This window comes from Misgurnus anguillicaudatus, chromosome 5, assembly GCF_027580225.2.
Source record: "Misgurnus anguillicaudatus chromosome 5, ASM2758022v2, whole genome shotgun sequence".
NCBI lineage: Eukaryota > Metazoa > Chordata > Actinopteri > Cypriniformes > Cobitidae > Misgurnus > Misgurnus anguillicaudatus.
The window spans coordinates 9,638,833-9,654,132 of record NC_073341.2 but is presented as its reverse complement, the minus strand read 5'-3'; the positions used below and the strand labels follow the sequence as shown (position 1 = coordinate 9,654,132).

Here is a 15,300-nt window from a genome sequence, read left to right as displayed (position 1 = left end):
CTCACTTTGTAGGCACAGTTTTCTTAAGTTAAACTTTTAAATGTTTGAAAATTAAGATAAGACTACTTTTTCATCAGGTAATCTATCTACTCATGATCAGTGCTGGACCTATGGGACTTGGGGGCTTGTCGTTATAATATGATTTTTTTTAATTGGCCAACGACCTAACCCACGAGACACCTAATCAGCAGTCCATTGGTTCTTTTTTTATTTGACATTTAGATAGCCCAATTACATGCTCTTTGGGAGCATGCAGGCAGCGTCAGTGTGCATCTGTTAAAATTAGACACGAGGCACGAGGGAGAAGCGAGTGGAAGTGCGGTAAGCAGAACTGCTTTTAACCCTTTAACTGCCACACCAAGAAAAAGGCATTTGAAAATTTTTTTGTTTGCATTTCTTATCTCCTTATGTCACCACTTAACACAATCAATGTATTTTTTTTCAACACATCCCATCATTTTTTAAAAATCGGCCTCTACCAAACGGTTGATATGTCACTTAAAGGAATTCGAACACATACTATGGAAATTAGAAAATATGAACTATAATACTAATTTTTTACAAACATAATCCAAATAAAATGGTTTTGTATATTAAATCTTCTTTATTTATTGAAGTATAACATATTAAAATATTTCAGGTTTTCATTTTAACGCAGGACATGACATGTTTTCATGTTTTTTGTAATAAAAATGACCAAAATTAACAAAAATAAGGATATTCTGCATTTAAAACCTAAAATAAAAGAAGGCCAAAGATAGTAATACACTGGCATATTAGTATTTTATGATTTAAGAAACACACTGTCAAGTTTGGTAGTGCAAAATAAATTTTTTGTCTTTTTTTAGATAAATTAAAGGGGTCACGGCATGAAAATCTGAGATTTTCCATGTTTAAGTGCTATGATTGGGTCCCCAGTGCTTCTATCAACCTAGCAAATGTGAGAAAGATCAACCCAGTAACTTAGTTTTGGTAAACCATTCTCTGTAAGCATGTGAAAAAACAGGTAATTGAAATGTGGCTCCCCTTGTGATGTCAGAAGGAGCCCTTATTATAATAATTAGGGCCGGGACTCGATTAAAAAAATTAATCTAATTAATTAGAGGCTTTGTAATTAATTAATCTAAATTAATCGCATTTTAATCGCATATAAATATTTGACCTGAGAACATTAAGAAGTAATTTTTTACATGGATTTAAGTATACACTCTTAGAAATGATGTGTTAATTTTATACACATCATTGTGCTGTAAGCTTTTAACACATTATGTGTAATTTTAACACATTATGAGTCATTTTGTCTTGATTTTGTGTTCAAGTATAACACACGTTGTGTTAAAAGTAACACAAAATGTGTTGTTTCAATAATAACACAGAGATGGGTGGATTCCGGGACGACGCAGTTAGTGTGTTGTCCCGGAATCAACACTAATGTGTTGTTTTTAACACATTCGTTCTTAGAGTGTACCATGAATAATGACTGAATACATAAGCTTAAGCCACAAAATATTGTTTATTGAGCCCTATTCGGACAGGATTAGTTTTACAGGGGTAGAAGGCGTAATGTAATTTTACCACAGGACGTCGGTAATATTAATGGTCAATTCGGACGGGATTAGAAATCTCTGTAAAACATTCAGAAGTGGGAGGGGTAACTCGTTGGCGCAGCGTGTCACCTCTCGTCTTCACGTGCACGTTACCTTGCTTCCAGATATCAGATGTGCAAACAACATGACACAGACAAGGAAAACGCGAAACACTGTGTTTAATTTCAGTTTGGGAGAACGTCAGTTTCATAAACAGTTCCATGCCGCCCTCTGAGAAGTAAATTTGACTTTTTTTTTAAAGTTTGTGTCGTGTTTTATTCAGAAACTGACTTGTAACTGACTTGTTTCTCCGTCTAGAACGCAAGTAAATGCTTCTTTAAGCGCTTTTATATTTAAAAGAAACCCGCAAATTAAAAGGAAATGACGCGATTTACGTGTATATTTACAGCTGGTCTATTCGCACTGGATTTGTATTACCTGAGGTAATTTCTCCGGACCTTTTTACAGAAGGTAAAAGACGCCGTAATCTTTACTGACATTGTCCGTAATGATTGTGCCCGGAGTCGGGCTAATGTCCACGCTAGCTGCTGTATGTTTTGCATGAGATGCTCGATGTGCTGCGGTGATATGTGAATTCCTTGTTGCATAGCTTACACACGACCATGCTTTTATCGACGCTTACATCCGTTCGTTTTTTATAAAAAAATTCCCATCCACGGGGCCAACCAAAGCGATCTCATCAGCCTCTTGGTTCATGTTCACTGTGGTTTGTTGTGAAGTCATGAACGCTAGTTGGTGCTCCAGTATAATCGGTCCGCCGAAACTCATGAGAAATGTTCCGCGGTGCAAAAATAAGTGCGATTAAAATGCGTTAAAAATGTTTAACGCGTTATTTTTGTGTAATTAATTAATCTTAATTAACGCGTTAAAGTCCCAGCCCTAATAATAATACCACCCCTTAATTTGCACTTTCCAACCACAGCACTGCCATTTCCAGTGTTTTAATCCAGAGAGGGAGAGACAGAGAAAATAATTCACAGCACAACTAAGTTTTAATTTCAACAAACCACCATCATTGTGATCGGTATTTGCATTTCATCCGCTCATTTGCATTTTAAAGGACACACCCAAAACTGCACATTTTTGCTCACACCTGCAAAGTGGCAATTTTAACATGCTATAATAAATTATTTATATGATATTTTGAGCTAAAACATCACATATGTGCTCTGGGGACACCAAAGATTTATTTGACAGCTTAAAAAAGTCTGGTGACATGGCCCCTTTAAAATTTTTTTGTAAACCAGCAATGCTGTGTAGAGTAAGCCAACATTGCAAACAATCCTTCAAACAATTTAAAACATCATTTAAGAAGTAATTATTGATTAATTAATGAGTAATTATGATTTCCATACATTAATTATATGAATTCATTATAGTTATTTCAAAAAAATATCCAGAAGTGGCAAAAATACATACTTAAGAAATGATCTCAATATATTAAATAAGAAATAACAATAGCTGTGTCATATTCATAGCTGTGAATGATCAGAAATGTATATTTCATGGCAAATAGTACACTCTGACTGCAGAAATGGATGATCTGAAAACATTACCCTAGCTTTTGTACTTTTACCATTAAGTGACAAATCAACCGTTTGGTTGAGCATGTTTTTGAAAAATTATTCAAAACATATGAAAGTTTTTTCATGGCACCAAGTAACATAATTTTGTAAAGTTAGGGCTCTTACAGTGTATTATGTCAAAAAAATATGGTTTCCTTGCAAAATTTCAACAAGAACAGTTCATATAACAGAAGTGATTTTTTTATTTCTAAAATCCACATAACAAGATGTGTTGTGACAACTGCTGTTGATTGATACATTGATATCTAGTGGATTTTTTTGGCAAAACATATCTTACACAAATAGTAGAGATGGCTCAATCAGCTTGAGTTAAGTTAGGTACTCCTCTCAATAAAATATAGGGACTCAAAATGTGCTCAACCGTTTGGTTGAGCAGGCAGTTAAAGGGTTTTAAATCACTGTCGTTAGATATCCCATTGATAAAACTCAGGCAACAACTCAAGTGATCGACCACTGGCTGTTTGCAAAATGATAGAGATAACACTTCAATAAAATACAGTGTGGGCAGAACTATTATGTAGGTACAGCGGAGGGGTTTGCGTTGCAAAACAGCAGAAACAGGCTATAATAATGCTCCTTAAAGATAATTTTAATTAATTTTAGAAGAACATATCTGAATAATAGTACATTACTAATAGGCATAATTTACACGCGTGTTTGACTTCATGCTACCCGAACCGACAGGCGGATGACATCTCGTCAATCTGTTACATTGTATAAGGTGTCAGTATTATCAAGTTGGTCAGAATGGTTAGTTTTTCACATTGTGCACACTGACTCGGACAATTAGCAGATTTTTAAAACAGGCAAAGCCTTTTACAGTGCTTGCATTACATTATTTTAATGTCATGTGTCAGCTCTTATACTTTTCTACAATGTGATTAGTGTTTCATAGCCTACATTGATTTACTCGTGGCGCACGGCCACGGAATCAGCACTGACAGCACGACTAGATTTTTCTTGGTTCCAATTTACATTTGTTTTACTGGTAAAACGGCTTAATCCATTGTTGCGAGCGCTTCAGACGATGTCGCGTTTAAAAATCAGGATTTTAGCTGCAGTTAAAGGAACAACTGGTTGAATTGAACACAAGGTGTTTCTGGGTCGTGTTGTCACTACTTTATAGTATACCCAGCTAGAAATAAAAAGTTCCAAGAACGCTCCCCGAAAGTTCCCAAATGCTCCCAAAAACATTCTGCCAACGTGAAAAGCGGCTAGTTTTTTTTAAGTTCTAGGAACGTTTCTGTTGTCTGAACGTTAGAGTAATGTTACATTTTACCATTTTTAAACGTTATGACAATGTCATGTTTTAATGTTCACACAATGTTTAAAACAACAGCTGTTTATTATATTGACTTGTTTAATTGTTATGTAAATGATAGAGAAACATTGCATTTTATTATTTTATAAAACATTATTTCTGAATGTTCAGTAAATATATTGCTGTAGAAAACTCAATTCACTTACTAGGTTTAGATGTTGATGTTTTGTTTCATTTTAAGTCACCCTTATTGTGATTCGTGTTTGTTTTAGTTGGTCTCTTGACACTTGACTTTTTGCTTGCTAGTTTTTTCCTGGTTGTGTTAACTTTGTATCAATGCACCACATTTGCCACGAACATGCCAAGTTAATAGTGTTATTCTGTGGCTGTTGGCACACAACGGCAAAGATCATCACCCAATTCACCCACCAATCAAAAGTCCATCCTCTGTCAAAAATGTAAACGAGATCCAGCACCTTCACAGCACCCCGTCACCAAGGAGCCCCAGAAACCCTGGACAAAAAACATCCGCCGTATAACTGGGATGCACAAACACCAAGAATCAGACCACGAATCCCAACCATGGCGACAATCAAATGAAAAACTTCATGCTGCAATGCATGCTGGGTATTAACAAATTACAAACCTCATTCAGGACTCCCAGCATGCACTGCAGCATGGATAAATAAGGATTTTTTAAACAATTTTAATTGTCACCATGGTTGAGATTCATGGTCTGATTCTTGATGTTTGGGCATCCCAACTATACAGCGTATTTTTTTTGTCCGGAGTTTCTGGAACTCCTTGGTGACGGGCTGCTGTGAAGGAGTTGGATCTGGTGTGCAGTATTGGCAGAAAATGAACTTTTGATTGGTGAATGGATGGGGTGATGATCTTTACCATTGTGTACCAACGACCACAGTAATACACTAATAACTTTTCATAACAAATGTGGTGCATTAACACAAAGTTAACACTAGCAGGCAAAAAGTCAAGTGTCAAGAGACCAACCAAAACAAACACGAATCACAACAAGGGTGACCCAAAACGAAACATCAACATCCAAACCCAGCAAGTGAATTGAGTTCCCCACAGCAATACATCCACCGAACATTCAGAAATAATGTTTTCTAAAATAATAAAATGCAATGTTTCTCTATCATTTACATAACAATCAAACAAGTCAATATAATAAACAGCTGTTGTTTTAAACATTGTGTGAACACCAAAACATGACATTGCCACAACGTCCAAAAATGGCAAAATGCAACACCACTCCAACGCCCAGACAACAGAAACGTCCCCAGAACTCAAAAAAAACTAGCCGCCTTCAACGCCGGCAGAATGCCCCCGGGAACACTGGGAACCCCCAGGGAACGTTCTTAGAACTTTTTATTTCTAGCTGGGTACTCGTTTCATGTCTGACAACCGAACAGATATGTAAAAAATAGCATGCAGTTGTTTTACAGTTTTTCCTCGATTGCTAAAACACTATAACCAGGCTTTTGAACTAAAATTTCAAAACCATAACGCAATTTTTCAAGAAGCACAATCATTCAAAATCAATTTGCTGAACAATAAACACTACTCCTCTGCTTTAACACATGAGTTATATTTGGTGAAGTTTTACTTCAAAACTCTACACACAAATCCCTACATTTCTCATGGCTTACACCATGTGGTCATATGGAAAGCACTAGCATTCAATACTGTTCACTCAAGTCAGCACAACTAAGGCTCAATTAGCAAACAATTACCCAGGTGGAAACACAAAGATTAAAAACTGAACACGCATCAAATCCTTCAATAGATAGATAAAGGACCTGAATCAGTTCACTGAGCTTTTGAAGAATGGATTCACAGAAAAATGAAGGAATAGGTCGAGGAGGAGGGGGGAGAGGAAGAGGAGGAGGGAAAGAAAGAGGACTTGTTGAAGGAGGAGGAAGAGGAGGAGGACATGGTGAAAGGTGACAAGCAGTCTCAGATGAAATTCAAGCCACTCTAGCTGACCATGTCCTTGTCCATGGTATGATTATGAGGGAGGCTGAGCCACGAGCAAAGCCTAATTTGAGTCGCTTCACTGTTGCCTCCATGGTTTTGAGTGTAGAGCTTCATTTTGACCTGAAAATATAATACTTGGAGTATTGTGTGAGATGTTATGCAATTGTGTTTACTGTTTAGAGAATATGAGGCATAATTTCAGTAAATGTGTTTAAGCAACTGAGAAAAACTGTAATATGCAATATAATGTGACAGATAAAAGAGAAGAAATTAAACATATTTCAGGTGCCAACACTCGATCAAACGCAAACACGTCCAGTGTTGGGGGTAACGCATTACAAGTAACGCGCATTACGTAATAATATTACTTTTCTGAAGTAACGAGTAAAGTAACGCATTACTTTATAAATGTACACATTAATATTTGAGTTACTTTTAAAAAAAGTAATGCGAGTTACTTTTCAGTTTAATTAATTCAATTAAAAAAAAAAAATTACTAAATTAAACTGAACTGAATTACTAATTAACGTAAAATTACGAACTCTGTGCTCCTGAGCGGGAACAGTTTGAGTCAGAAACGGGGATGGCAGGCCAGAGCTTGACATTTTTGCGATCATAAAAAACACCTGCAAGGCCTAAAAGAGATCAAGCCTTAACCAAGTTAGAAAAAGTAACGCAAAAGTAACTTAAAAGTAACGTAAGCATTACTTTCCATGAAAAGTAACTAAGTAACGCAATTAGTTACTTTTTTGGGGAGTAACTAAATATTGTAATGCATTACTTTTAAAAGTAACTTTCCCCAACACTGAACACGTCACATATATGCTAATTAGCGTGTGACGTAATTGCCACACACTCTAAAAAGTCTCTCTAAATCCTGTGGGAAACACTGAATATGATTACCATTTTAAATTTCTGTGTGGGGCAAATTTCAAGGCTAATGCAATTAAGTCTTCCACGTCAATGGCCTTTAATGCTTTGTAGTTTTTCTGTGTTGCTTCTGTAAATAAAATAAAATAATCACAGTCAATAATTTCTATAATGTGTAGATTGTAAATACAATTCGATGAAAGAATTAAATTAATTTTTCAGCTGATTATAAAAGAAAACACAATCTCATGGCAATTAGTACTATGTATGTTATGAGGTGTCTCATTGTACTGATTTGATTCATTCTTATTTTTATAATAATCATAGGTACTTGTATGATTTACTGTACAAATTCATAAGAATTGGCTTTGTAAAATATGTACCATTTAAACCAGGGGTTGCGAACATCGGTCCTGGAGAGCGCAGTCCTGCAGATTTTAGCTCCAACCCTGATAAAACCTCACCTGCCCGTTACCGTAGCTTTTTAGTAACTCTTAAGACCTTGATTAGCCTGTTCAGGTGTTTGATTAGAGCTGGAGCTAAACTCTGCAGGACTGCGGACCTCCAGGACCAACGTTTGCCACCCCTGAATTAAACATACAAGTTCGTCATGTAATTATCATACTCCTGTGTAACCACAATTGTGATGTATTGTTGTAACTGTTGTTATGATTACTACATGCATAATTATTATGCAAGTTGATATTCTGATCATATTCTGATCAATCATGTTTTTCTTATTTTATAACCACATCAGTACCAGTTACAAATCACATCAGTCCTAATGTAATGTATTTTCTCTTTGGCCACTTTTCTTCTTGAGCATGCCTTAATTTACCCATTTCTAGTAGGCATACTGCATTAGTAAATAATCCTATGCTGGGTTGTTTCAATGCAGTGTTGTATTTGAAAGGTAACCAATGTGTTCTGTCCAATATTTACCCAGGATTGGGTTAAAAATAACCCAGCAGAATTTAAAGTGTGATATTCTGGTCCAATCTTATTCTGTCTCTTTTAATTGGATATTGCTGAGAATAAACGGACAGAAATGAGTTTCTCTTTAAACAATGAGACGAAGAAGAAAGCTTGCCTATTATTAAAGGGCACATTCTGAGCCGTTGGAAGGCTAGTTTACCCTTCCTCCCTTTCATGCTGTAGGCACTCAGGACTTCAGTGGAGGCCAATTTACGCAAAATTTTGCGTACAGCAGATCCTGGGTTGGCTCCCCCAAGGGAACGTATGTAGTTAATCTAAAACAACAGCAACATGTATTTTCTAATTAGTAGAAAATAATTATGAACACATACTGACTATATACTACGTTGCATTTATGCATTTGGCAGAATTGTTTACCGTAGTAATTCACTATAGTCCTACTGTGAGCAATTTAAAATTAACAATTCTAACATACAGCAATTGTTTGCATTTTTCTAAAATCACAGTATCTTATTAAAATGGTTGTGTTAAAACAAACCCAATCAGTGTTTATATATTACATTAAACACTAAATGCGTTGTCCAAAACTAGAAACAACTCTGTGTGTATACAACAACGTTGTATTAAAAGTAACACACATGTGTTGTTCAAATAAAAACACAGCTGTGTCTAGTTTGGGACAAGGCAGTGAGTTAAAATGTGTCCCAAAAATAACACTGATTGGGTTTGTTTTAACACAACCGTTTTTAAAGTCTAGAACATATTATTAAGCAGTCAGTAAATCATTATTTTATGCATATAAATCATTATTTGTGAAATATAATATAAATATCCATTAACTATATTGAAAGTTTAGGATTGGCACATGCCTAGCTTATGTATATTGCTGAATGTATATTTATTACCATCTTTTTCTTTTTTTCCCTGCTCTCTAGTGTTGCGTCGAATTGCACAAACGCTTCTAATGTCTGGCATGGTCCATCAAGAAGCTCCTCATCTGTGTCAACATTTGGAGCTAGAGCAGCCAAAATCCGTTGCTGTATTGAAAGGAGTTCTCGCTGGTTTTCAGCAAGCTCCTGCAGTTTCTGCAGCACTTTTGTGCGATAGTCTATGGAAAACAGAGGTAAACAACTCTATTACTTACTGGTCAAGTATTTCTCTGTTACAAGTAATGGAGTTACTAAGATCCATTACAAATATTTTCTTAAGTAAAATTGCAGAAGAACCTTCTTTTAAAGGGACATAAAATCTGACTACATGTTTAAGTGCTGGGTTAGGTCCCAAGTGCTTCTATCAACCTAGAAAATGTAAAAATGATCAGGTACCTTAGTTTTGGTAAACCATTCTCTACCAGCATGTAAAAAATAGATCATTGAAATGTGGCTCCCCTTGTGACATCAAAAAGGGATCTTATTAGGGATGCATATCAATTAATCGCGATTAATCTAAAGCAGAATAAAAGTTTTTGTTTACATCATATATGTGTGTGAACTGTGTATAATAATTATGTATATATAAATATGCACACATGCATGTATAATTTTAAGAAAAAAATATATTTATATATTAAGTATTTATTTTTATATATAATATAAATTATACATAAATATACAAATGTATAAACACATGTAAACATTGCTTAAATATATACATGCATGTGTGTGCATTTAACTATACAAAGTTATTATACACAGTACACACACATATATGATGTAAACAAAAACTTTTATTCTGCTATAGATTAATCGCGATTAATTGATATGCATCCCTAGATCTTATTAAAATTATACTGCCCCTTAAACGTGCACTATCCAACCATGACTCTGCCATTAAGTGGCAAAACGGCATATTTTTGCTCACACTTACAAAGGGGCAGTTTTATTTATGCTATAAATTATCTATGTCATATCTTGAGCTAAAACTTCACATATGTACTCTGGGGACACCAAAGAATTATGTGACATCTTAAAATAGTCTTATGAAATGTCCCCTTTAAAAGTAAGTATTAAAAGTACATTCTTTGTCAACTCATTGTTTTATTATTGTTGCGTTTGGCTATGTAGTATTTACAATACCTTACGCCTTTGAAGCAACCTAATAAATACACTGACTAGCCTGTAGTAAAATAATAGCTTTTAGTATGTTACAAATCCTACATTAATTCAATAATTTGTATTTACAAAAAAGACAGACATAGTTATCTTTATTTTTACTTTAAGGGCACCTTTTATGCAAAATCCACTTTTACAAGGTGTTTGAAACATAAATGTGTGTTGGCAGTGTCTAAGAAATTCCTGTGGGAAACACTGTGTATGCATGTTTGCATCCAAGAACTGTTGCAGTAGCTTACTTTTTGTGGCTTCCTCAGTTGTGTTCTCTGGCTCGTTTACGAGTAGATCTGACACTGCTGTGGAAAAAAATTATATATATGTTTATAAAGATTACATATCAATTAATATAGCACAATAAAATTGTATTACTTACCTTGATGTAGAGGTGACACATTTGTCAGTGAGGTCTCTGGTAATGAGTCATCTGCTGTAAGAAATAATTAATTTTAGATGCAAGTATCTACAAATAAACATGGTAAATTTTTAGTAAAATTTTTAAAAGACTTCCTCTTACAGAATAAATCAAGAGTTCTTGTCATTTGTTGTACTGTGAGCAAAACAGAAAAATTGTTCATAAATATTAACTATTTATACACATATAAATAACTATGTGACATAAATACACATAAATAAATAAATTTTGTTAACCCTTGTCTTGCGGGACGGTTTTGGGCAATGGCTGATCTGAAAGTACAACAGAAGTATGAAAAGACATTCAGTAGGATGTTTTGCTTTTAAAAGTTTTGGAAAAGAACATAAAACCGGTAAAAAAAATGTAATAGTAGAAATTAAAAACATAATGTTAATGATTACGCAAATCATGTTACCACTTACATTTGGGTGGAACAGGTTTTGACAAAATTTTTTTTGAAACTGAAATATGTCCGCTGTCATCTAAGAAAACAAAAAATTATATACATGACCAATTGTAGTTCATAGAATCATAAAATATGTTGTTAATGTTAGATGTGTCAGAAAACAGGTATATTTTGTAAATGAACAATTACAGTGCAGCAATTGACACACAATTTTAACCAGACACTATCAAAATATTTAAACAGATGAAGAAATCATATTGTTACAACCCATAAAAAGGTATGTAATAAATGAAATGACAGGAAAAAGTACAGAACACTCTAAGAAAAAACAGTACATGATGTGTTCAATACCCCCGTTCAAGTTTATCCTGGTATTGTCTATAATGTGAAGTAAGCGCAAATAGGCTTAGAAACAACACTAATGGGGCTCTTTCAAAAAAACTACTGTATAAGCCAGTTTCCCTTCCAAACATTTTACAAGCTTTTAAACTTTTTAGCACCATTTTTTTAGAGTAACATACAACTACATTCAACAACATAGTACAGTATACTATAAAGAGCAAAAAAAAACAGTTTTCCCAGTTACTAGAATCCTGAAATAAATAAGTGATTTTTAAGCAGGTTTTCAAAAACTGGTAGAAAGGGTGTAGCTCTAACAGCCATTGGGAGCTTATTTGATAGGGTCGGACCAGAGATAGCAAAAGCTCAATCTCCTCTGTGGCAAAGCCCAGCTAGCAACAATAAGGAGACCAAGGTCACCAGACTATAAAGATTTTTTGGCCTGTGAACACTGATTAGCTCGAATATATTAGAAGGTGCTTGGCTATGCAGAGATTTGAAAACAAGATTTGAAAAATAATTATTGATTTAATTGGTAACTAATAAAGGGAAATGAGGATCGTAGAGATATGATCAAACATTTTTCTGCCTGTCAACTCTCTTACAGCTGCATTCTGTACTGCCTGAAGGCACATTAAAGATAATTGACTTATTCCATAATAAAGTGAATTGCAATAGTCTAATTGTAAAAGAACAAGAACATGGATAATCTGTTCAAATTGATTTTTACACAGCAGAGTTTTGATTTTGGATTTATTATGCTGTACTGAGCTGCATTTATTGGCAGAGACCCTAGATGTCAGGTTTTTACTTACAGTAATTCTTAAAAAAAGTGGACAAAAGTAATTAAAACATTGTAATTGTAAAAACTAAGAAGTAATATTTTTAAAAATATTTTATTGCAAATACTATGAACACTTACCATCTGATGAAATGTCAGTTTCGGACTCATATCTTTTGGGCTTTTTGTGTGGCCTCTTTTTAATGGATGTGTCCGTTTCGATATTTGATGTTTCAGCTGCTTGTTGGCATTTATGGAATGCCTTTTCATATGAGTCTGGAAAATATATAGTTTGTTGTAAAATATTATGTTTTATAACGTTATGGTAACAATATTTAGAAGTGTAGGTAGTCAAATGTTCAAATTACCACCAGGACTAAAATGTATAAAAATCTCAGATACATACAACACAATCTTTATGAGTCATGGGCAATACAACCAATCAATAAACCCGAAATACTACAATATAGAATCATACTACAGTATAGAATCATATTTAGTACTGTAACATTTACTTGTTTGTAGCCAAATCTTTTTTACAGGGAAGCGCCTCCACTTTTGCTTGTCAGGCAAGGCATTTTTTTTTACTAGCTGTCTTGTGTTGGTGAAGGTCCAGAAACAAAATGTTCCCTGTAAAAAAATGCATTAGATCAGATTTCAATTATCTAAGTTATGTTACTTTAAAGTTTTTTTAAGACGGCATACTTCAGTGGTTTCCTCCAACCAAGTACTTGGCACAATTTCTACTGAATTGTCATCTGCAAATTCAGTTACTGCAAAAGTTTTTTTCTCCATCTGTTGAAAGACAAATAAATAAAGCAATTATAGTTTGTTTGTTTTTTATTTGCTAACATGCATTGGAGTCAATATTGAAGTTACATTTTCAAAACTCTTCACACACAGTGACAGATAGTGAAACTTTTTTTATGCAGACAAAACTGTAAATCATTTTCACTGGTTTCATACAAAACAAATTTTTCTGCATATTTATCAATTGTTTAGTCTAGGTTCAAAACAAAGTTTGTGCATTTTGTAGTCATTATTATGACACATTTTTAGCAAATGAAATTGTATTTATTCCAAATAATGTCCTGTTTTGCACTCATTACACTGTTTACAGAAGTGAAAGTGATTGGTTTTTGAAATGAGGGGAATTAAACATGTTGAGGGTGTAACCAAATCTGCACCATTCAACAACTGCATCAATAGAATGTTTGTTCTTGATAAAACAACAGATGAGGTTTTTATAAAGAGTTTTTAAAGTTTTGACATGTAGCTCTAGTTGTGCTCACTGCCGTTTAGCAATCGAAAAAAACCCTGTAATAAATATGATTAGATAACTATGTTTGTGCAGTTACATTAAAAGCTTGATGATGCTTTAAAGAAGCACTAAACCTATGATTTTGTCATAATTTGATGAATACAAAACAAGATATTTTGATAAATTACTGCTGGTAACCATTGACCTACATAGTAGGAAAAACAAATACTATGTAATTCATTGGATACCATCAATTGTGTAATCTCCATTATTTATCGAAATATCTTTTTCATCACTTGCCACAATACTTACATTGGTTTGTGTTAAAACAAATCGGTATTGAACAATGTTTGTTAGCAACTGAAAAAAGCATTGAAAATTTAAACTAATTACATTATTGTTATGGCTTGAATGTATCGGCCTACCTGATTCCCATGATGAATTCTGTATCATTAGATGGGAATTTCATAGTGTTTTGTAGTTTATTTGTTTGACGTGGTGTGTGTGTGTGTGGGTGTGTGAGAGAGAGAGAGAGAGACAGAGAGAGGGAGTAAGAGAGAGACAGACCGAGAGACAGGCCGAATCACAGACTCTGTTCACATTGCACTATAAAAGTTGTAAAAACAAAACTACACCACCTCAAATATTAAATGATCAGAAATAAATATTTTCCCAAAATGAACCCCATATTTTCTCAATTTAAAAGCTGTACCTCAATTGAAAAACATTGGATTATTCTTGGTTAAAAAGCAGAATAGACATAGACATTAATAGATGCAGAATTTGTAGCTAAGGGACAGCCACATTAACAACCTATAAATATATTGTTACATGCCCACCCCAACCCCCATTAAACATTTAAATGTTTAAACTAAAGTGTTCACTAAAACTAATTGTTAACGTACATTTGATACAATACAATTTTCTGTGTTATAACAGTAATGTGTTATCCTTGTTTTACCTAATTTTTCTTTTATTTATTTATCTTTGCTTGTTGTTTTGTGATGTCACTAGAGGCTGTGTCCTGGAGGGACGGTGCATTTCCCTGAGATGGCTTCAATCACACACAGCTATGGCTCCATCTGCTGGGCTAGTCGGGAACTCCACCCCTCAAGTAAATCAGTATTCCCACACACCTGGGACTGATCAGGATCTGATGAGCTGAAGGGTTTTTAAGGGTGAGAGACACACTCAGTGTGTGTGTGTGTGGGGGGTTTGAGAAATAAAACTCTAAGATGCACTCTCAGAGAAGGTTGATGTTGGAAATTCTTACCTGACTGAAGAAGGGCTTATAACTGGGTTGGCCACAATCTACATGGACTGAACCATCCTGCTGAAAACTGCGTAGCCCCTCATGACATCAGTTTAAATGTTACTTTTAGTAATTCAGATTGAGAGGGAGTGTGCGTGAGTGAGAGACTGTGTGCGTGCGTGAGTGAGAGACTGTGTGCGTGCGTGAGTGAGAGACTGTGTGCGTGAGTGAGTGAGAGACTGTGTGCGTGAGTGAGTGAGAGACTGTGTGCGTGAGTGAGTGAGTGAGTGACTGTGTGAGTGTGTGAGTGAGTGAGTGACTGTGTGCGTGAGTGAGTGAGTGAGAGACTGTGTGCGTGAGTGAGTGACTGAGAGACTGTGTGCGTGAGTGAGTGACTGAGAGACTGTGTGCGTGAGTGAGTGACTGAGAGACTGTGTGCGTGAGTGAGTGACTGAGAGACTGTGTGCGTGAGTGAGT

General features: G+C 34.9%; 2 protein-coding genes across 7 annotated transcripts in view; both read right to left on the bottom strand.

Annotated features, from left to right (window-relative positions):
- The window catches only part of qng1 (Q-nucleotide N-glycosylase 1), a 57,130-nt gene that overhangs the window by 10,311 nt on the left and 31,519 nt on the right, over nt 1-15,300 (bottom strand). The gene's annotated exons all lie outside the window — the stretch shown is intronic.
- Nucleotides 5,822-13,102, bottom strand: LOC129415607 (uncharacterized). The gene is made up of 12 exons (XM_073867493.1): nt 13,016-13,102; nt 12,826-12,940; nt 12,452-12,586; nt 11,207-11,266; nt 11,021-11,056; nt 10,887-10,919; nt 10,746-10,799; nt 10,612-10,668; nt 9,167-9,369; nt 8,416-8,575; nt 7,359-7,455; nt 5,822-6,498 (listed from the first exon to the last, which is right to left on the bottom strand). The coding sequence occupies exons 6-12, from the start codon at nt 10,909-10,911 to the stop codon at nt 6,456-6,458; spliced, it is 639 nt and encodes a 212-aa protein (XP_073723594.1). The 5' UTR covers nt 10,912-10,919; nt 11,021-11,056; nt 11,207-11,266; nt 12,452-12,586; nt 12,826-12,940; nt 13,016-13,102; the 3' UTR covers nt 5,822-6,455.